Below are 15489 nucleotides of genomic sequence, written 5' to 3'. Positions count from 1 at the left end.
TGAGGACGATAAAATTTGAATGTTTTTATGATCGCGATGGTATTACGACGACAGTGCGAAGGCGAAGACACCAGGGCAATGAGATGAGCACGCGTGTGCGACGACGACGGCGTGACGGCGATGGTATGGCAACGAGACCAGAAAACTGCAATGACGACCATTTCACAATCACAACGGAATGTCAGTTCCCGTAGGAAAAGGGATGCATGATAGCGAATGACTGACGGCGATGGAACCATGGCGATGGCACTACAACGGCGACATATTCAAAAATACATGATGACGGTGCGATTAAGATGAAATCACGAACAAGGAATGGCATCGATGGATCGACGAAGAGGGCAATGTGAAGCTGAACTTGAAATGATGGCTATGGTAAATTATAGCGAGACGATGGCGAATGATGAAAATGGTATGAAGACAATGGCACGATGAGATTTGGATGTGTAAGTGTTGAATGACGATGGTAAAGGGATCACGAAGGCAGCGCGACGACGGTACGGCAACGACGGTATAACTGCGACTCTATGAGGACTGCAGAAGGAGGAGTGCTGTGCAAAACCAGCAGGACTACGGGATAACGGCGATCGTACTATGCAAATGGCGTGACAACGACTGTATTATGTAGCTTTTACGGGGACCATGGCGTGAAGATGGTAGCAGGGCGAGAATGGGATAACAAAGCTACAGCGATGAGATGATCGATTCTCAAAGTCATGAAAATGAGGGGCCTAAATGGGTGTATAATAGCTACTATCTTACGACGACAATACGCCAACGATCGCATAATCACGATTGAATGACAACAGTATGATTGTTATACACTGGAGAAATTCTTGTCAATGAAACGACAAAGGCGCTATAAACACAATGGGCTGACGCTGCTGAAGTGATGGCGATGCAAAATTCCCATGTGAGGACGACAGCATAACGACAATGGTGTGATGATAACTGTGCGAGAATGATAGCGCGACAGTGATGGCATGCCGAGAGCCGCATGACAATATTAGTGTAACGACAATGGGGTGACCATTGCAAAATCAAGACCTCGGTGTGACGACTAATGCACGATCACTGGATGACGAAGATGGCGTAGCAGTTACTGCGTGATGATGGTTAGCTGAAAAAGGACAAAGTTGGAACTTCCTCGAGGCCATAATCACTACGAGCACATGCCTAGTGACCCCAGCTGTTAGACATGCACCACTGGGTGGGAGTAGAAGGCGTGATGACGAGATGACAAGAACCACACGCGAATCTTGAATGAGGACGATTGATTGACGAATACGCTGCCGTAACGGTGGTGCAACAACAAATGACGACTGTATGACAACGATGACATGACGAGATTCAGGTGACAAAGCTGCAATATGACTACTACACAATGGCCAAGATGCCATCATGATCGCACACATACCTAGTGGCGCTATCTATACAACAACTTGGGTCACTCTGTCGGGTGAGAAGGCTTGATGACTATAGTACGACGTGAAAGAGATGAAGGAGCAGTAATGACGATGATAAAATGTGTACGATTGTAGCATGGCCACACATTTAATAGCACAAGTAGGTAGACACATTCGCCCATTGGTTTGGTGTAGGAGGCTGATAGATAGATAGACTCAAAATACGTGAAGCAGCCAAATAATGCTAATCGCATTGAAATCTATGCTGCCGTTCTTTCATAAGAGCATTCTGAGTGCGGATTTTCTGTTCACATATAACGCACTGATTTTTTCTGATCAATTGCAGACTAAGAATTATCGACTAGGTGAAAAAGAGTTCTGCCTTCCATATAAAATGAAATTCTTTGTTCTAAAAGAACTGCACTTGACTTTTTATTTATATTCGGCAGAAAGTGAAAACGTGCTACCTTTTTCAAAATATGTCATATTACCAAAGTCCCGCTAAATTAAGCTAGAAATTTTTTTTCAGTAATAATAGTAACAGAAGGCGCGAAATGGCCTTGTTTGGACTTAGTGGTCTACGCCTTTCAGGTATCGGCAATCTCACCCGTCAGTCAACTCAGACTCCGATCAACGCATGAGTTTGATTGTGAGTGAGCAAGGTTGAGCATAATTTCAGTGAACCTGAGTCAGAGAGCCTTAAGTAAGAAATATACTTTGTGAGTGTATCTGAGCGAGTTTTATTTCATTTGTGGACCTAAACAAGTTATATGGGTATGGATGAATGTGGAATGCTTAGTGGTGCAAGGGCTAGGTATGGCGAAAGAGCAGCATGCCAGTCTTAATGAGTTCACAGTGGATATATGAGTTCTGTGAAGTTCCTGTAATGTGGCTGTAAAGGGACCTACAATAGTCGCTATGAATTGCATAATATATATGTGTATTAATATGAAGGCAATGACTAACGACGTGTACGAATATGCTTAAAATCCATTGCAAAAGAGTGCTGCAATATACAAAATGTGTAAGATGCTAAAATAGTCTAGAGCACTACCGCCTCACAAGAGCCCTTCAAAAACAAATAATGTGTTATACAAAACAACTGTCAAAGCGGCATCATCTACGAAGGGGATGTGCTACAAATTTAATGGGCTTATAAGATGTAGCACGACATCATTCAAGAAATCGAGGGCTGCTTCGGTCTTAAGAAGCGGTTCTCCACCAAGAAGCACAGCCGGAGGAAGGGGGACACGATAGCGGTATGCAAGCGAAAAATATTTGTTCCTGTCTCTCCCGGCTCCGTGACACTTCACGAAGAAGTCCGTCTGTCACCACATCTACCCCAGTTTCGAAGCTCGTTACCAGTCAATAGAAAGTCATGAGTGCCAAATGTGTCCCCTATTCTGAGTCTAGCGAATAGGACATCTGTTCTTTGTGTTTTCGCAGCCGAAGGCCCGAAACCTAACTTCGGTTTAATCACGTGAAGCTGAGTTGTCGCTTAAGCATCCCACAAGCTTTGCCAGTGGCTTCGCACTTTCTTTCGTAAGAAAGGCCTCATGGTATCTGGCAAGGACAGCAGCAGAACGAATACCTTGGGATGCTGTTCATTTGTCGATTTCGTCGGCAAGCACATTTCGTTCGATTCCTCTATGGCCAGGAATCCGGCATATCACTACATGCCTACGATATAAATATATGTTAGACAAGATTGAGCAACGTTCCATAAAAACATGATTTGTAGGCTTTCGTAAATACATTATTGCTTTTACGCGACTTAACGAGTCTGTGAATATGATTGCTCTGTCAAATTACAATTTATGTTTTACCGCAGACAGTACTACTGCATAGGCTTCTGCAGTAAAGATACTTGTTAGGGAGTTCAATACGTCACATTTAGAAAAAGAGGCACCAACAGTAGCGTAAGTTACGCCAGCATGTGATTTTCACGCGTTTGTGTAGAATTCGAAGCAGGACTACTTCGATTGAAGTTCATGGAAATGCATATCGATTTGAAGCTCAGAAGCCTGCTTTGTGACCTGTAGAAAAATGCATCACATTATATCACCCGCCAATCCTTGGGCGGTGATAGCGTTGCTGGGGGCATTAAGCGATGTTCGAGAATTGGGACATCAATTTCTTCACTAAGTTCTCTCACACGCAGTGAGTAAGGTCTATTACAAGAGGGCCTATTACGGAAAAGTGTAGCGCACGTCGAGTCATTAACGGTTGTGGAGCACGGATGTTCCTTATTAGAGTTCACTTTGAGAAAAGGGGAGAAGCTGATGTATGTTCTCTGAAACTGGAGTGAGAACTGGAACTGTATGTTCTCTGAACTGGAGTGGAGTGGAGGTTTCCACAGGGGTAGTTTTAGATGCGCCAGTGGCCAGACGGATACCCAAATGGCGGATTGGATCTAGCATCTTTAGAGCGCTCGGGGCGGTAGAATGATATAGCACTTCACCATAGTCCAATCGTGATCGAATTATGCTCCTGTAAAGATTCAATAAACACTTTCTTTCGCTACCTCATCTTGCGTAGCATAGTATTTTGAGCCAAGAATATAAAAATGAAAGGCACGTCGGACGCGAATGGAACTGAACGCATACTTTTCGCAATACCTTATAGTAACACAGACAATTTTTTTTTTGCTTTCCACATAACTCAGGAATAAATATGTTTAACTAACCAACTTATTTATTATTGGCCGAGAACCCCAAGTATGATGCGCAGCTTTGTGGAGAACCTTTAGAAACCACCAATCGAGTTATTTCCCTTACGATACGTCTCACGTATTCCTTTTTTTCCCGAGTTGCAGAGGAAGCCCACGAATGATGAAAAAATCCACGTGACGAAGCGTTAGCGCACTGGTATCGTGCTGCTCTGAAGCGTGCGTTCGGTGAAGAAGGTCGGCTACATCGTGACTGGCGACAGTGACGTGGGAGGGCGCTCTTTATCTCATCGGCAGCCTCAGCCAGCAGCGTGAATTTCGGAAGAGATCTTTGAGGCCACAAGCTCGGAGGTCGTTGTCGCGTTCTACTGTGGCGACGGAGCAACGCCAGCTGCAGCCGCCAAGGGGGCCGATGACGCCACCGCCAGCTCACTATGTGTAGGCCGGACGACCACCGGGAGACGTTGTGGCACCGCCCCTTACGCACCACTTCTGCAAAGCTGTTCGCTGGCAGGTATGCCAAGCGCCGACGAGCCTTTTTATACGTTATGTTTTCCTTTACTTTGATTGTGACTATTTTTTCCCTGTCTTCCAGGACGGGCTTTACCACTAGTAAGCTGCGTGCTCGCCATCACAGTTCACACAGTGTGGAGCATTTTCGCACGTTTCAGAGGCATGGTCACGGGAATTCATGTTGGCACATGTCTGCACGCCTCGGCAGTTCTGCGAACTGTGTCCGAAACGCTGCCATTTGAACTAGCAAAGAGGATTTGGTACATACGGCCTGACCCGTAGCATTACATAGTCGGCCGCGGGCGTCTCAGGGAGCATACTTGAGCAAAAAGTGAGTACGAGATGGCTGGCCCGTCTTGAAACTCAACCAGAGGGGACGACACGAGACTGGAATGTTAAGTTCTGCGCACCCCAGCAGTACAACCCCGCTATAACCAAACGCATATACCCAAGACTGGATATAATGCGTATGGGTAACCCTTACTGTAGGCAAAGTTGGATGTAAAGGAAAATAAAGATAGGACAGGAATGATTGAAAGTGAGAGAAAGACGAAGGTTGGGGGCAGAGAGAGAGACAGGAAAAGGCAACTACCGGTTTCCCACCGGTGAATCAGTCCGGTGGCTTTGTCTACGTGAAGCCGATGCCAAAGGGGTGTGTTGGCTCCGCCAAGGGGCCTTAAAGGTCCCAACACTCAGCATCCGCTCAACCCCCAAAATCCGCTATTCCCCACACACGGCTAAGCCACGCACGGATAAACGCGGGAGGGCCCAAACTACATGTGCTGTGGAACGTGGTGTCGCAACACACCAGACGCCTGCTGACGCAGATTCCCTGCGGGGAAGTAACACGGGAGACTGAAGACAAAGCGCACTAGACAGAATCTATTTTGCGAGCAGAAACGGTACAGGAGCGAAGTTGCACTATATTGCAGTATGTTTAGCGTGAGTGAGCCCGGATTAGTATTTTCGCGAGTTCGAGTCAGACGAACTAAACGCCGCGCTTTTTTTTTTCGCTTCGAAACGTTTAAATGATACAAAGCGAGGCAAGCTTGGCGTAAATGAGGGTGATGTGTGGCCGCGTGTGCGCGTGCGCTTTTTTCTAACTTTCCCTACAATGCGAAAGTATGGCGCAGCGTTGCAAAGGATACCAAGGATGGAGCGCTTCACACAAACAATTTTTTTAATGCAGGAGGGCTGGCTCTATCTATGTCACCCCAGAATAGAAAGCCAGTCTGGTTTTGAAACCTTGCGTAGTTAAAAGAATATTTACTTTTATTTATTGATTCGTCAAAATCATTTGGCAGGAAATCTGGCATTTAGATGGCGAAACACGACTCTGCCGGTCTCTGTGCCACCACAAACGAACACAAAATGACGGTTTCTGACAAGTACTGTTCCACATGAAATTCCTGCAGACGTGGGAGAATGAAATGCGCAGTCATTGCACACCAAGTATAGTACAGTGCAAAGTTAATACCGACAAAGGCAGCACTACATCTAAAACGTAGCAAACAGATTTCTTGAAGCTCGGCAAGCCTTGCCGGTTGACGGATCCAAATGCCGTCCGCTCCGATGAGTGCAGAAAGCATCACCGCAAAAAGTTTGTCGAATGTGTCCACCGGGTGCTTTAAAATCGCCCGCTTTCATGTGGGAAGCAATATATCGGGCAAACTGAGCGTTGCCTCAATGATTAGCTGTGCGAAAATCGCAACGTAAGAAATGGCAGCGGTGTGTTCTTAGCAATCCATTGTCGCGATCATGGCTGCAAACCTAACGAGGACGAATGCACGATTGTGTCCCGTGGCAGGACCCAGCTCATCCTTGAAATAACTGAAGCGCAGATGATTGCGTAATTGGGTGATAAGTGTGTTAGTGTCCCTTCACTGGCTCTCACAGATCATGAACTAAGTTTCTTGGAGGGGGCATCATATGGCTCGTAACTATGTTACACGAATGCGCAGTTGGTGTTCATGTAAGCGCATTGGCAGTCTACACTGCTTAACATTTATAAAACCGATTCAGTGGTACAATAAAGTTAGTTGAAAGTTGGCGCTTGGTGTGTCTGTTCTTGCGTCCATCTCGTTTTTTCTTTGTTGCGCTATATTAGTTGAGGTCCAGAACAAGTTTCCATTGGCACGAGACACATCGACGTTAAAATCATCCACAATGACGATAGGATAAGCGTCCATCGGGAAGATCCACTCAAATGTGTCGATCGCAAAGTCTTAAAGGTCCCGCTTTGATATTCCGGGATGAATGTATAAGCTAGTCACAACGATTTCTTCTCCAGTCTGTAAGGTACACGCATCGGCACATTCCACAGCAAGGCTCTCACTCGTCGTCAGCAATGCATAGAGCGCCACGGCCGCGCTGGCACTGCGTAGATCGTAACGCGTTAAACCATGATCCATCACCGCTTTTCACACATCCGGCCTTAAGACCAGCTGGGACACATATGCCGATGCGATTTTGCCTTATCCTTAAGCTATGCTAGCTCTATAGAAGCCGCCATCGTTTTTAATGACGGCTTCTGCGATCACTGTAATTTCATATACGGCTTCATTTACATTTGGAGTTAGAGACCTATGTACAATGGAGTCCGAATTCACAATGTTTTTCTTCTGTATCTGTGGTTACGCACTGGACGGCCGCTTCGTGATAATACTCAATCGTGTACTTCTTTAGCTTTCTGCGATGAGCGCTTTTCACTGGCTAACCAATGTTGAAGATTGTCGCTTAGCGCAGGACGCACCTACATGTATTCGAAGTTTCTCGAATGTTATCGACGGTTCTATCGGTTGTCTGTTGTCACCGAACGTTGTGTAATCTCATTGTATGTGCTACGGGAATTGTGTAGTACTTTCTGAAAGACACACAGGCACCAGCAATTACCCTGGAACCTTTCATGGCTCACGTTAAAAGCCAACGTGCTTGTCCCGCAGGTCAACTTATCGGCGGTCGCCGAATGTGCTCGCCGTTATCGTTATACTTTGGGAGTAGCTTTTATTTGGGAGCTAAGGTTCACCCAATAAAAAGCTCGCTGTGTCATTGACAGTTTTGCTACTGTGTCCTTGACCGCAACAACTAGGAGACAACATTTCGAATATTGCGACTATCTAGCTATTCACCCTATGAACCACCCTTCCTCGAGGACTTGGTTGCAAAAAAACTTGTCCGATTGAGTTCTGGGGTTTTACGTTCCATAAAAACGAATTGAGTATGAGCCACGCCGTAGTGAACGACTCTGGAATAATTTTGACCACCAGGGGGTTATTACCTAACCCCAATGCAGAGGACAGGGATGCTTTTCTATTTCGCCTCCATGGAAACGCGGTCGCGGCGGCCGGGATGTCATGCCGCCACCTCGTGCTTAGCAGCACCGCCCCATAACCGCTAAGCCACCAGACAGCAGATTATACATGCGTGGACTGAATCTTGAAAGCAGTCTACAGCACATTCCTATGGTAACCACAACAAAATGCACAGAACAGTTGGAAATTGTTTTTTCAACAATATTAGAAGTTAACTGCAGTGGTAGGTCTTTGCAGCTGCGAATGACTTGCACGCATATGGTAAGAAAAGCCTTCGGTAGTAGCACAAATAAACGAGACGTGTTGACCCCACAAGTTCGCACTAACAAAATAATGTGCCCACAGGAGCTCGTTATCTCACCTTGTGGTATTTGAAGAGGCGATAATACCAGAAGAAATGTTTATGTTTAAACGGTAGATTTTTAATGGCTGATGTTCCACGTACTTTCTGTGAGAGAACTCTTCGCAAGAACCAATGTAGCCTTGGTGAAGATACAACCATACATGGCAGCGAAATTTTCCACGTTGTTCTTCAGCTGTGTGCACACACGGTCCCCCGGACCAACATTGTGCTGCTGGAATCCAGCGGCATAGCTCTCCATCAACGCCAATAACTCGCCCCTCGTGGTTCATGCAGAACCCTCCACCTGTGAAAAAAGAACACTTCTGAAAAACACATGTATCATACATAAACTTGAAGGGAACCGGTTCTCATGTCATGAAGCGGAGACCAGCATAAAATGCTTAATATACTGTAAACAAGACATATGTAAACTTCGATCATCGAGTATGTGAGAGGGTGCGTCCCTCAGACGACAAGCCTGCATTGGGAATTAACAAGGTTGGCATGATATACTAGAGTTAAAGATGTGATGCTGATAAGTAGTCGTCAAATATGGCGCCCCTTGTTGTCTCGAGCGCACGATGGCAGCGTGATGGAAGAGCCGGCATCTGCTAGAGGAAAGAGCTTATTTCTCCTATAGCAAAGCGTCTGGAGGGGCTGTTCCTAGAAGCTCCTCTCTCCTAGCGCCCGTTTTTTTTAGAGGCTCGGTCTAACTCTCCTGTGTCAGTTTCTACACCTTCCGGTGGAATCATACATGACCAACAACACAACATATTGTTCACAACCTTTGACAGTGCTTCCTTGCTCCCGTCCCAACGGAAGCGACCCAGCATTTCGTCCCACCACGGAAGCATTTCAATTGAGGCATTGTCGGCAGCTGCCGGTCTTCACACGCCTGTGAAATCAACTATCAGTCCTCGCTCCTCTGCAGCGACACATGTTGAAAAGCGGCGCAGAACAGGAATTATTTTCTCCCTTAACGAGATCCCATGGCGTCGGGTTACTTTTACCAAGCACAATCCCGAGCGTATTTTGTAATCGATTTGCAGAATGGCTTAGGGAACACCATTACCCCATCCAGCGTCATTTCTTCCACTAATCACGTGCGCAAAAGTGAATGTCTTTGGCACCGCACCAGCCGAATCAGCATGATGAGCCTTTTTCGATAGTGCCTATGTAGAGAAAGATAGCAAGCCACTGCAACAACCTCAACCGTTAAACTCCCAAACTCATACCTGACCCCTCAATAATGGCACTGCACATTTGATGTCCACCTAACATACGGTGAGAGAACGTGCGCTTTATCAACAGAAAAAAGAACTCGTACAACAACGTCGCTTCCTCAACATGAACTCCTACCCCTTCAAGATTGTTTCAGGGGATGCCAAGATAGGCCGACGCTCACGCGTAAAGACTTCAGTGCAATTCCACACTTTGAACGCGGATGACCTGGGAAGCTGTGTATGTGCGCCCCTGAATGACGAACTGTCCATTGGCGTGCCTCAGACGCCGCATGCACATAAATGGAAGGCAAGGTGCAACTAGTTGCTCCTCCACGATCCTTGGAAGATTATAAGGCAGCGGGGGTTATGCGTATCCATGTAGTGTTGCAAAACGTGGGACGACACCTTTTCTAACCAAGTCGGTACTTACATCAAATACTCGCCTCACCGGGCTGAGAAGGCACACACCGATTCACCGTAGCGAAGACGATGGCGTGTTGGTCGACGTCCTGTAGTGCAGTGGTTGTTGTGAGGTGATTCGAAAACCACAAGTGGTGACACATAACAATGGACACACAAAATTATTTCCCCGTAACCTCCCTCTGAAACCTGGCCGTTGCTCGGGTGAAACGTTCCCAGTTTGCCGGATGGACGGTTCGCACTTCTTTGTGCCTCGCTGTTCTGGCCAGCAGCACGTTTATGAGACCGCCACCAGGGTAGAGCGGAAGGAAAGGAAAGGAGATACGCAAGCGCTTTGACCGCCTGCAAACAGAGGGCTGTGCAAACGTGAACGTGGCTGATGCGCGTGGAAGTGTGCTACCTGTTCTTATCAGCTTAATATCTGATACGGGTCGTATTTGAAGGTAAGATATTAAACTGTGTTTGCAACTTGGTGGAATGCTCAAAGCCTGCTTCACCACCGCCTTGGGTCGGCACGGTATTGCGCGTCTTCGGCATCGGACCACATATGGGGAGAAATTCTCTACCTACACGACTCGACAGAGCTACTCAATGTTTTTGAGAACGTAGACCCCCCCCACCCATATACAGCTTTGTTGAGAAAAAAAAAACGGCACCCAAAAATATATACCTACATCTGTTCTTGCATGCAAGACCCATTCCGAGCTCTCCCCTGTTGCGCAAGCTCTTTCGGTGGAAGCAATTATCACATGATAGTACAGGGGACCTAATCTTCACGGCTTCTATCACACTGCCGAATATCTAACACATATTTTGTAAGCGCACTGTACGATGCAGTGCTTACTGAATAACTATAGCGAGCTAAATTAAAAAAATTTAAAAATACATACTGCTGCGCATATATCAAGAAGTACTGTGGTGTTTATCATTGTTAAAGCAACACATACACAAAAGAAGAGACGATTTCGTAAAAGTCGTCTCATGATGGGGGATGTAAACGGTAATTAAATTGGAATTGAAGCAATGCAGCGGCACACCGTATAGCTGAAGTCATGATTATTTGTAATCTGTAGTCATTCAGAGACTTCCGGTGATTTTGCTATATACGACGTACTTTTTCTCTGGAATCCGCCCACATTGGTATGACACTCGCTTCCCTAAGGTCGCCCATGATAATGAAGGCAAGACGACAACTGTACGAGGACGACGCTCTGGCCATTATATAGAGACGACAAAGGAATGGTGTCGATGGAGCGGGGAAAATGTTAATGACGGCGGCGTGACGACTTACGGATGGCGATTCCGAAATGACGATAGTATAACAAAGAGAGCAAGGGAACCACGGCACGAAAGTGGTGGGATTGCGACGTGTTCCGTACGATAACAAGATTACGAAGCTGGAATAATGATGTCGACGTGGAAATCAGTGCATTACAGCGACAATCTGACGGCGACGTAATGACGGTGATATATTACGAACACCGGAAGAATCGTCATTGAATGAGGAACGCATAATCATGTCAGAAGGATGGTGAAGTAATGACGTCCGTGGAAGGACGAAGGCAATATGATGACAACGACATGGCGACAGTGGGTGAGCGTTTCTGAAGAGATGACGTTGGCAAAAATACAGCGTAACAACGCGGGCACGATAAAAACGGGTCGACGAAGCTAGAATGACGACTATGGAACGACCACTGCGGCATGCCGTAGAGAGTATAACAGCACATGAATGGGACCTCGACTCTATGACGACGCAGTGACGACGGTGGCAAGGCAATGATGGGAGAGCAATCGGATGGCAGCGAATGAATAAGGACAATGGCATGACAACATAGTTGAGACAAGGGGATGGCAGCAAATGTATAACAATGGCCCAAAAACGTTATGAGGGAAATCAGCTTATCTAAGTGTGCATTTGCAATTTTTTGCACGCTTAAGCTAAGCGTGATATTCCTCTACAACTACCGATCATGCCTGCTAGGAGTGATCAGCCACCCCTCTTCACGCTTAGCAGACGTGACAACGATTACTGCTCCCGCGCTTATGATAGCGGAACGAACCTCCATGCTTTGAGAGTGTTCCAAATTGAGCAAGGGGAAGGGAGTGAGGAGCATGCGCCATCTCCCTCGCCCCTCCTCTGCATGCGTTAGAAGCAACGAAGAAGCACCGGCCCTTCTTGGCTTGGGCGCCTGAGTGGCTTCTCTGAAGCTACCTTTGCTCAAGAAGCCCTTCGCAGTCCTCTTCTGCCTCGACGGTGCAAAACTGTGACGCACCAAGACACTATGACAGTGGCGGCATGCCGGCGAAATAGAAGCTGAGTATTCTACAGAGAGATTTCGCAAGCTGCTCCCGCCGGTGACACAAACTAATTCTGTGGGAAGGGGTTTTGCAAAGGCCTGTCACATTTCCACAACGTAAAGGAATGTAAAACGTAAATAAGCCCCTCGGTATCTCCTTGCACAAAAGGACGAATGCTCTCTCAACCATGGTCAGCGGCGCCTCGCGTTGGAAGATAGCAAACAGTGTGCACGATACGGATGTTAGGACAGAATTTCCCGAATGAAAGTCATCATGCTCTTACACCCTTTCTCCGATTGCTGGGCCAAAATAAGTGCGAGCGAGATAACTTTAGTTGGGATCTGGCAATTAGGAGGCCACGGACTGGGGTAGCCACTGGGAGCTGCTGCTCCCGTACGGCCTCCATGGCTCCATGAACAGCACGAAGTTAATCTTGGAGTCCTGAGCTGAGCAGTGTGGCCGACCACCGCACCGATAGATTTTCCGGGGACATTGCCATTTTGTCTTGATATATTTTAGATCCTCCCAACATGTGTTGAAGGGAGGCTCTAGCCGATTTGCATAGCTTGCATATATCGGTCTCGTACATATTCGAGCAGAACTTTTTGTTGGGCTAGTTGGTGCATATTACTGAAGTACTATAGCGCCAAACAGCCGACACAAGAAGAAGAGACACGGACGAGCGCTTACTAACAACTGATGCTTTATTGACAGAAACACACAATATATATACGCAAAATTGGCGGCGCAACTCGCTCATTGTCAAAACATCACACGGTAACTAGGCAAAAGGCGATAGAACGATTGTGAAGGTGACGTTCGTGAAGATGACACGTGGCGTACAGGGCCAAGTGACGATATATGATAATGGTTACGCGATACACAAACACTGCCGTAAGGGAGTACTCCATAAAAACTAAAGGATTAGGAATATTCACCAGGCGCAGGCGGCGCAGCAACATGCTCAGTTCTAACTAAGGGCTTCTAAAAATGACATCTTACTTTTATACAGAATTCTTGATGGTGCGCTTACGCATTCAAGGCCCTTCCTTTTAAAGTGGAAGGCTTCCTTCAGCTCACGGGCAACGATGTCTCGACTTCTGTCGAGAACGATGGTCTCTCTTAGGCGAGGCTTGCACCCGCACTCTTCCTCCTCGCCCTCGTCACCCACATCACATGGTCTTCATACCGCGCCAGACACACCTCGTTTTGCCTCAAGAAGGGACTGATCCCTGGTGAAATTACCGCCCTCTTCGGTGCCATTCAGTCTTCCTACGGGCACGGAAAGCGGGTGTTTAGGATTGTACGTTCGGAATTGTGGAGGCAAGTGCGGCTCTTTTTTGGCTATTTGCGCGTGACATGTCACATCAGTTATCCTGAGTGGGTTGCCGAGAAGAAATTCCAGGAACACACGAAGCTTGCGGCTCAAACGGTGGAATTCTGGTGGCGACATATGCTAAATAACACACCCAAGCCGCCAGACAAGAAGAAGACCAGTGTTGCCGAAAAAATCCTGGGACAAGTACAAGTCACGGAGGATGTAAAAAACGTGCTGGCGAAGGGACCGAAGTTCAGCCTCGAACCTGAAACTGCAGCGTACGAGCTACTTTCTTTGAATAGGCGTGTTGCCGAGAAGGTGTCACCTGAAGACCAGGAAAGGTGCCTACTGGAAGGAGTAGACGCTCTGTCGAGAACAGTTAAGAAATTTTCGAGCAACCGATCTGGGATTAACGAAGTTGTCACATTCTTCAAGGACAATGGCCTGCTGCTTTTACAGGCTAACAAGGAAGGAGGCTTCGTTATGGTCCCGCAAGGAATGTACAAGGAGAAGGCCTGCCGAGCTGTGGAAAAGAATTTCGCCACGTCAAGCCTCAAGCCGGCTAGGGTGAAATCTCAGGCTGTGTCCCACTGCAAGGAACTGGAACTAGGAAAAATAGCAAACGCCATGGGTAAGTGCAAAAATAAGACTTTGGGCATGTTTTTTACCGCCAAGACCCACAAAAAAGTTCCGTTCCGATGTATCGTGAGCGAAAGGGAATCTTGGCAACGTCATGTTAGCCAGTTTCTGTTAAAGCATTTGAGTTCACTTAACATAGAAGAGGGGAAAAGCTCTTCTATGTTAAGTGAACATACAAGCATTTGTCTCGCAAACCAGATTTATTTCAAGGAAATTTCCCACGTCTCAATAATTTCTCTCGTCGTATACGAGTGCTGATTGCCGTGTTAGAGTTTGTTAACGAAGCTTCCCCTCAAGTCTAAATATTTTAAGGCAGTTTTCCTAGTCTATAAAGCCGCTCGAGTTCACGCTGCTCCTCTGGCGGCCATTTTTCAAAGAAATTATGCCTTCCAACCACTCAGAATGCCGGTGACAACTTCACGTTTGATCAATTCTGGATATTGTAAATAGTAAACAGCTACTTTTGCTTACATGATCGGCCATGACATTGAAATTGCTGATACAACGGAAAGCATTGCACCGGATGCACGTATATAGAACTGTGTATGTTGAGTGAGATAAGAGCTGCACTATAGGCATCGCAGGCAGTTTTAATTGGAGGCAAACTTGGCAAGTGCGCCTCGAATGATAAATTGTTTTATCTAAACCGAAACAGCGCGAATTGGTAGGCTGCATGAAAGAGAGACATTCTTATTGAATGACAGGAAGTTATTCGGCATATATCTGGCGATCACTCAGGAAATGGTTGTTGTGGAACGACGAGTCGGTTCTGATGTACTTCGCTATAAAAACGCGCGAGATAGTGTCGAGCAGCCTATATTGGCTTTTGTGTGTGTATATATATATCGATTCTAAATATTGTAAGGCAGTTTGTCGTGTGCGTATCATGGACACGCATGCTTATATCGCCTTCCGTTTCCCTACCACGGTTGCGCTTTAAAACCAACAGCGCGCGCATGCGATCCCATAGATGAGATGAATACATATATATATAGAAAAGTATCAGTCATAGCTCTCGTAGTATAGCCTTCTGAGCCGTTTCCCTTTCCTTTTTTTTTCTTTGAAAGAAGTCCTATTAGGGTTATTATAATTACACGAAGGTATTTCGCCCTCGCAAGCAGCAGTACTTGAGATAGCTATTCCGGCGGCTAGCTTCCCACGCTATGCGTGCCGCCCCCGCACCTGTTTAAGCTTTTTCCTAGACGCTAGAGCTATACAATATCCGCGCAACCTTGAGCGATCGGAAAGCGCGTTTTCCACGCCTGGCCGGCGGAGAGGGGAGGCTTCGTTCCGGCCGGGAAGCTCTCCACATCCCCGTAAGGAGCCTGGTGGTGGTGTCGCGCTGAC

The 15489-nt window shown here is 46.8% G+C and overlaps 1 protein-coding gene across 1 annotated transcript in view; it reads right to left on the bottom strand.

The window, feature by feature from the left end:
- LOC142578449 (putative 4-coumarate--CoA ligase 1) overlaps positions 1-15489 on the bottom strand; it is a 234005-nt gene that overhangs the window by 20198 nt on the left and 198318 nt on the right. Inside the window, exon 12 of the mRNA XM_075687831.1 lies at positions 8344-8519. Coding sequence (XP_075543946.1) covers positions 8344-8519 — 176 coding nt within the window. The remainder of the gene's footprint in view (positions 1-8343; positions 8520-15489) is intronic.

Source organism: Dermacentor variabilis, chromosome 4 (genome assembly GCF_050947875.1).
Source record: "Dermacentor variabilis isolate Ectoservices chromosome 4, ASM5094787v1, whole genome shotgun sequence".
Taxonomy (NCBI): Eukaryota; Metazoa; Arthropoda; class Arachnida; order Ixodida; family Ixodidae; genus Dermacentor; species Dermacentor variabilis.
Note: the sequence above shows the minus strand (reverse complement) of the source record. Positions and strands in the feature narration are given on the sequence as shown.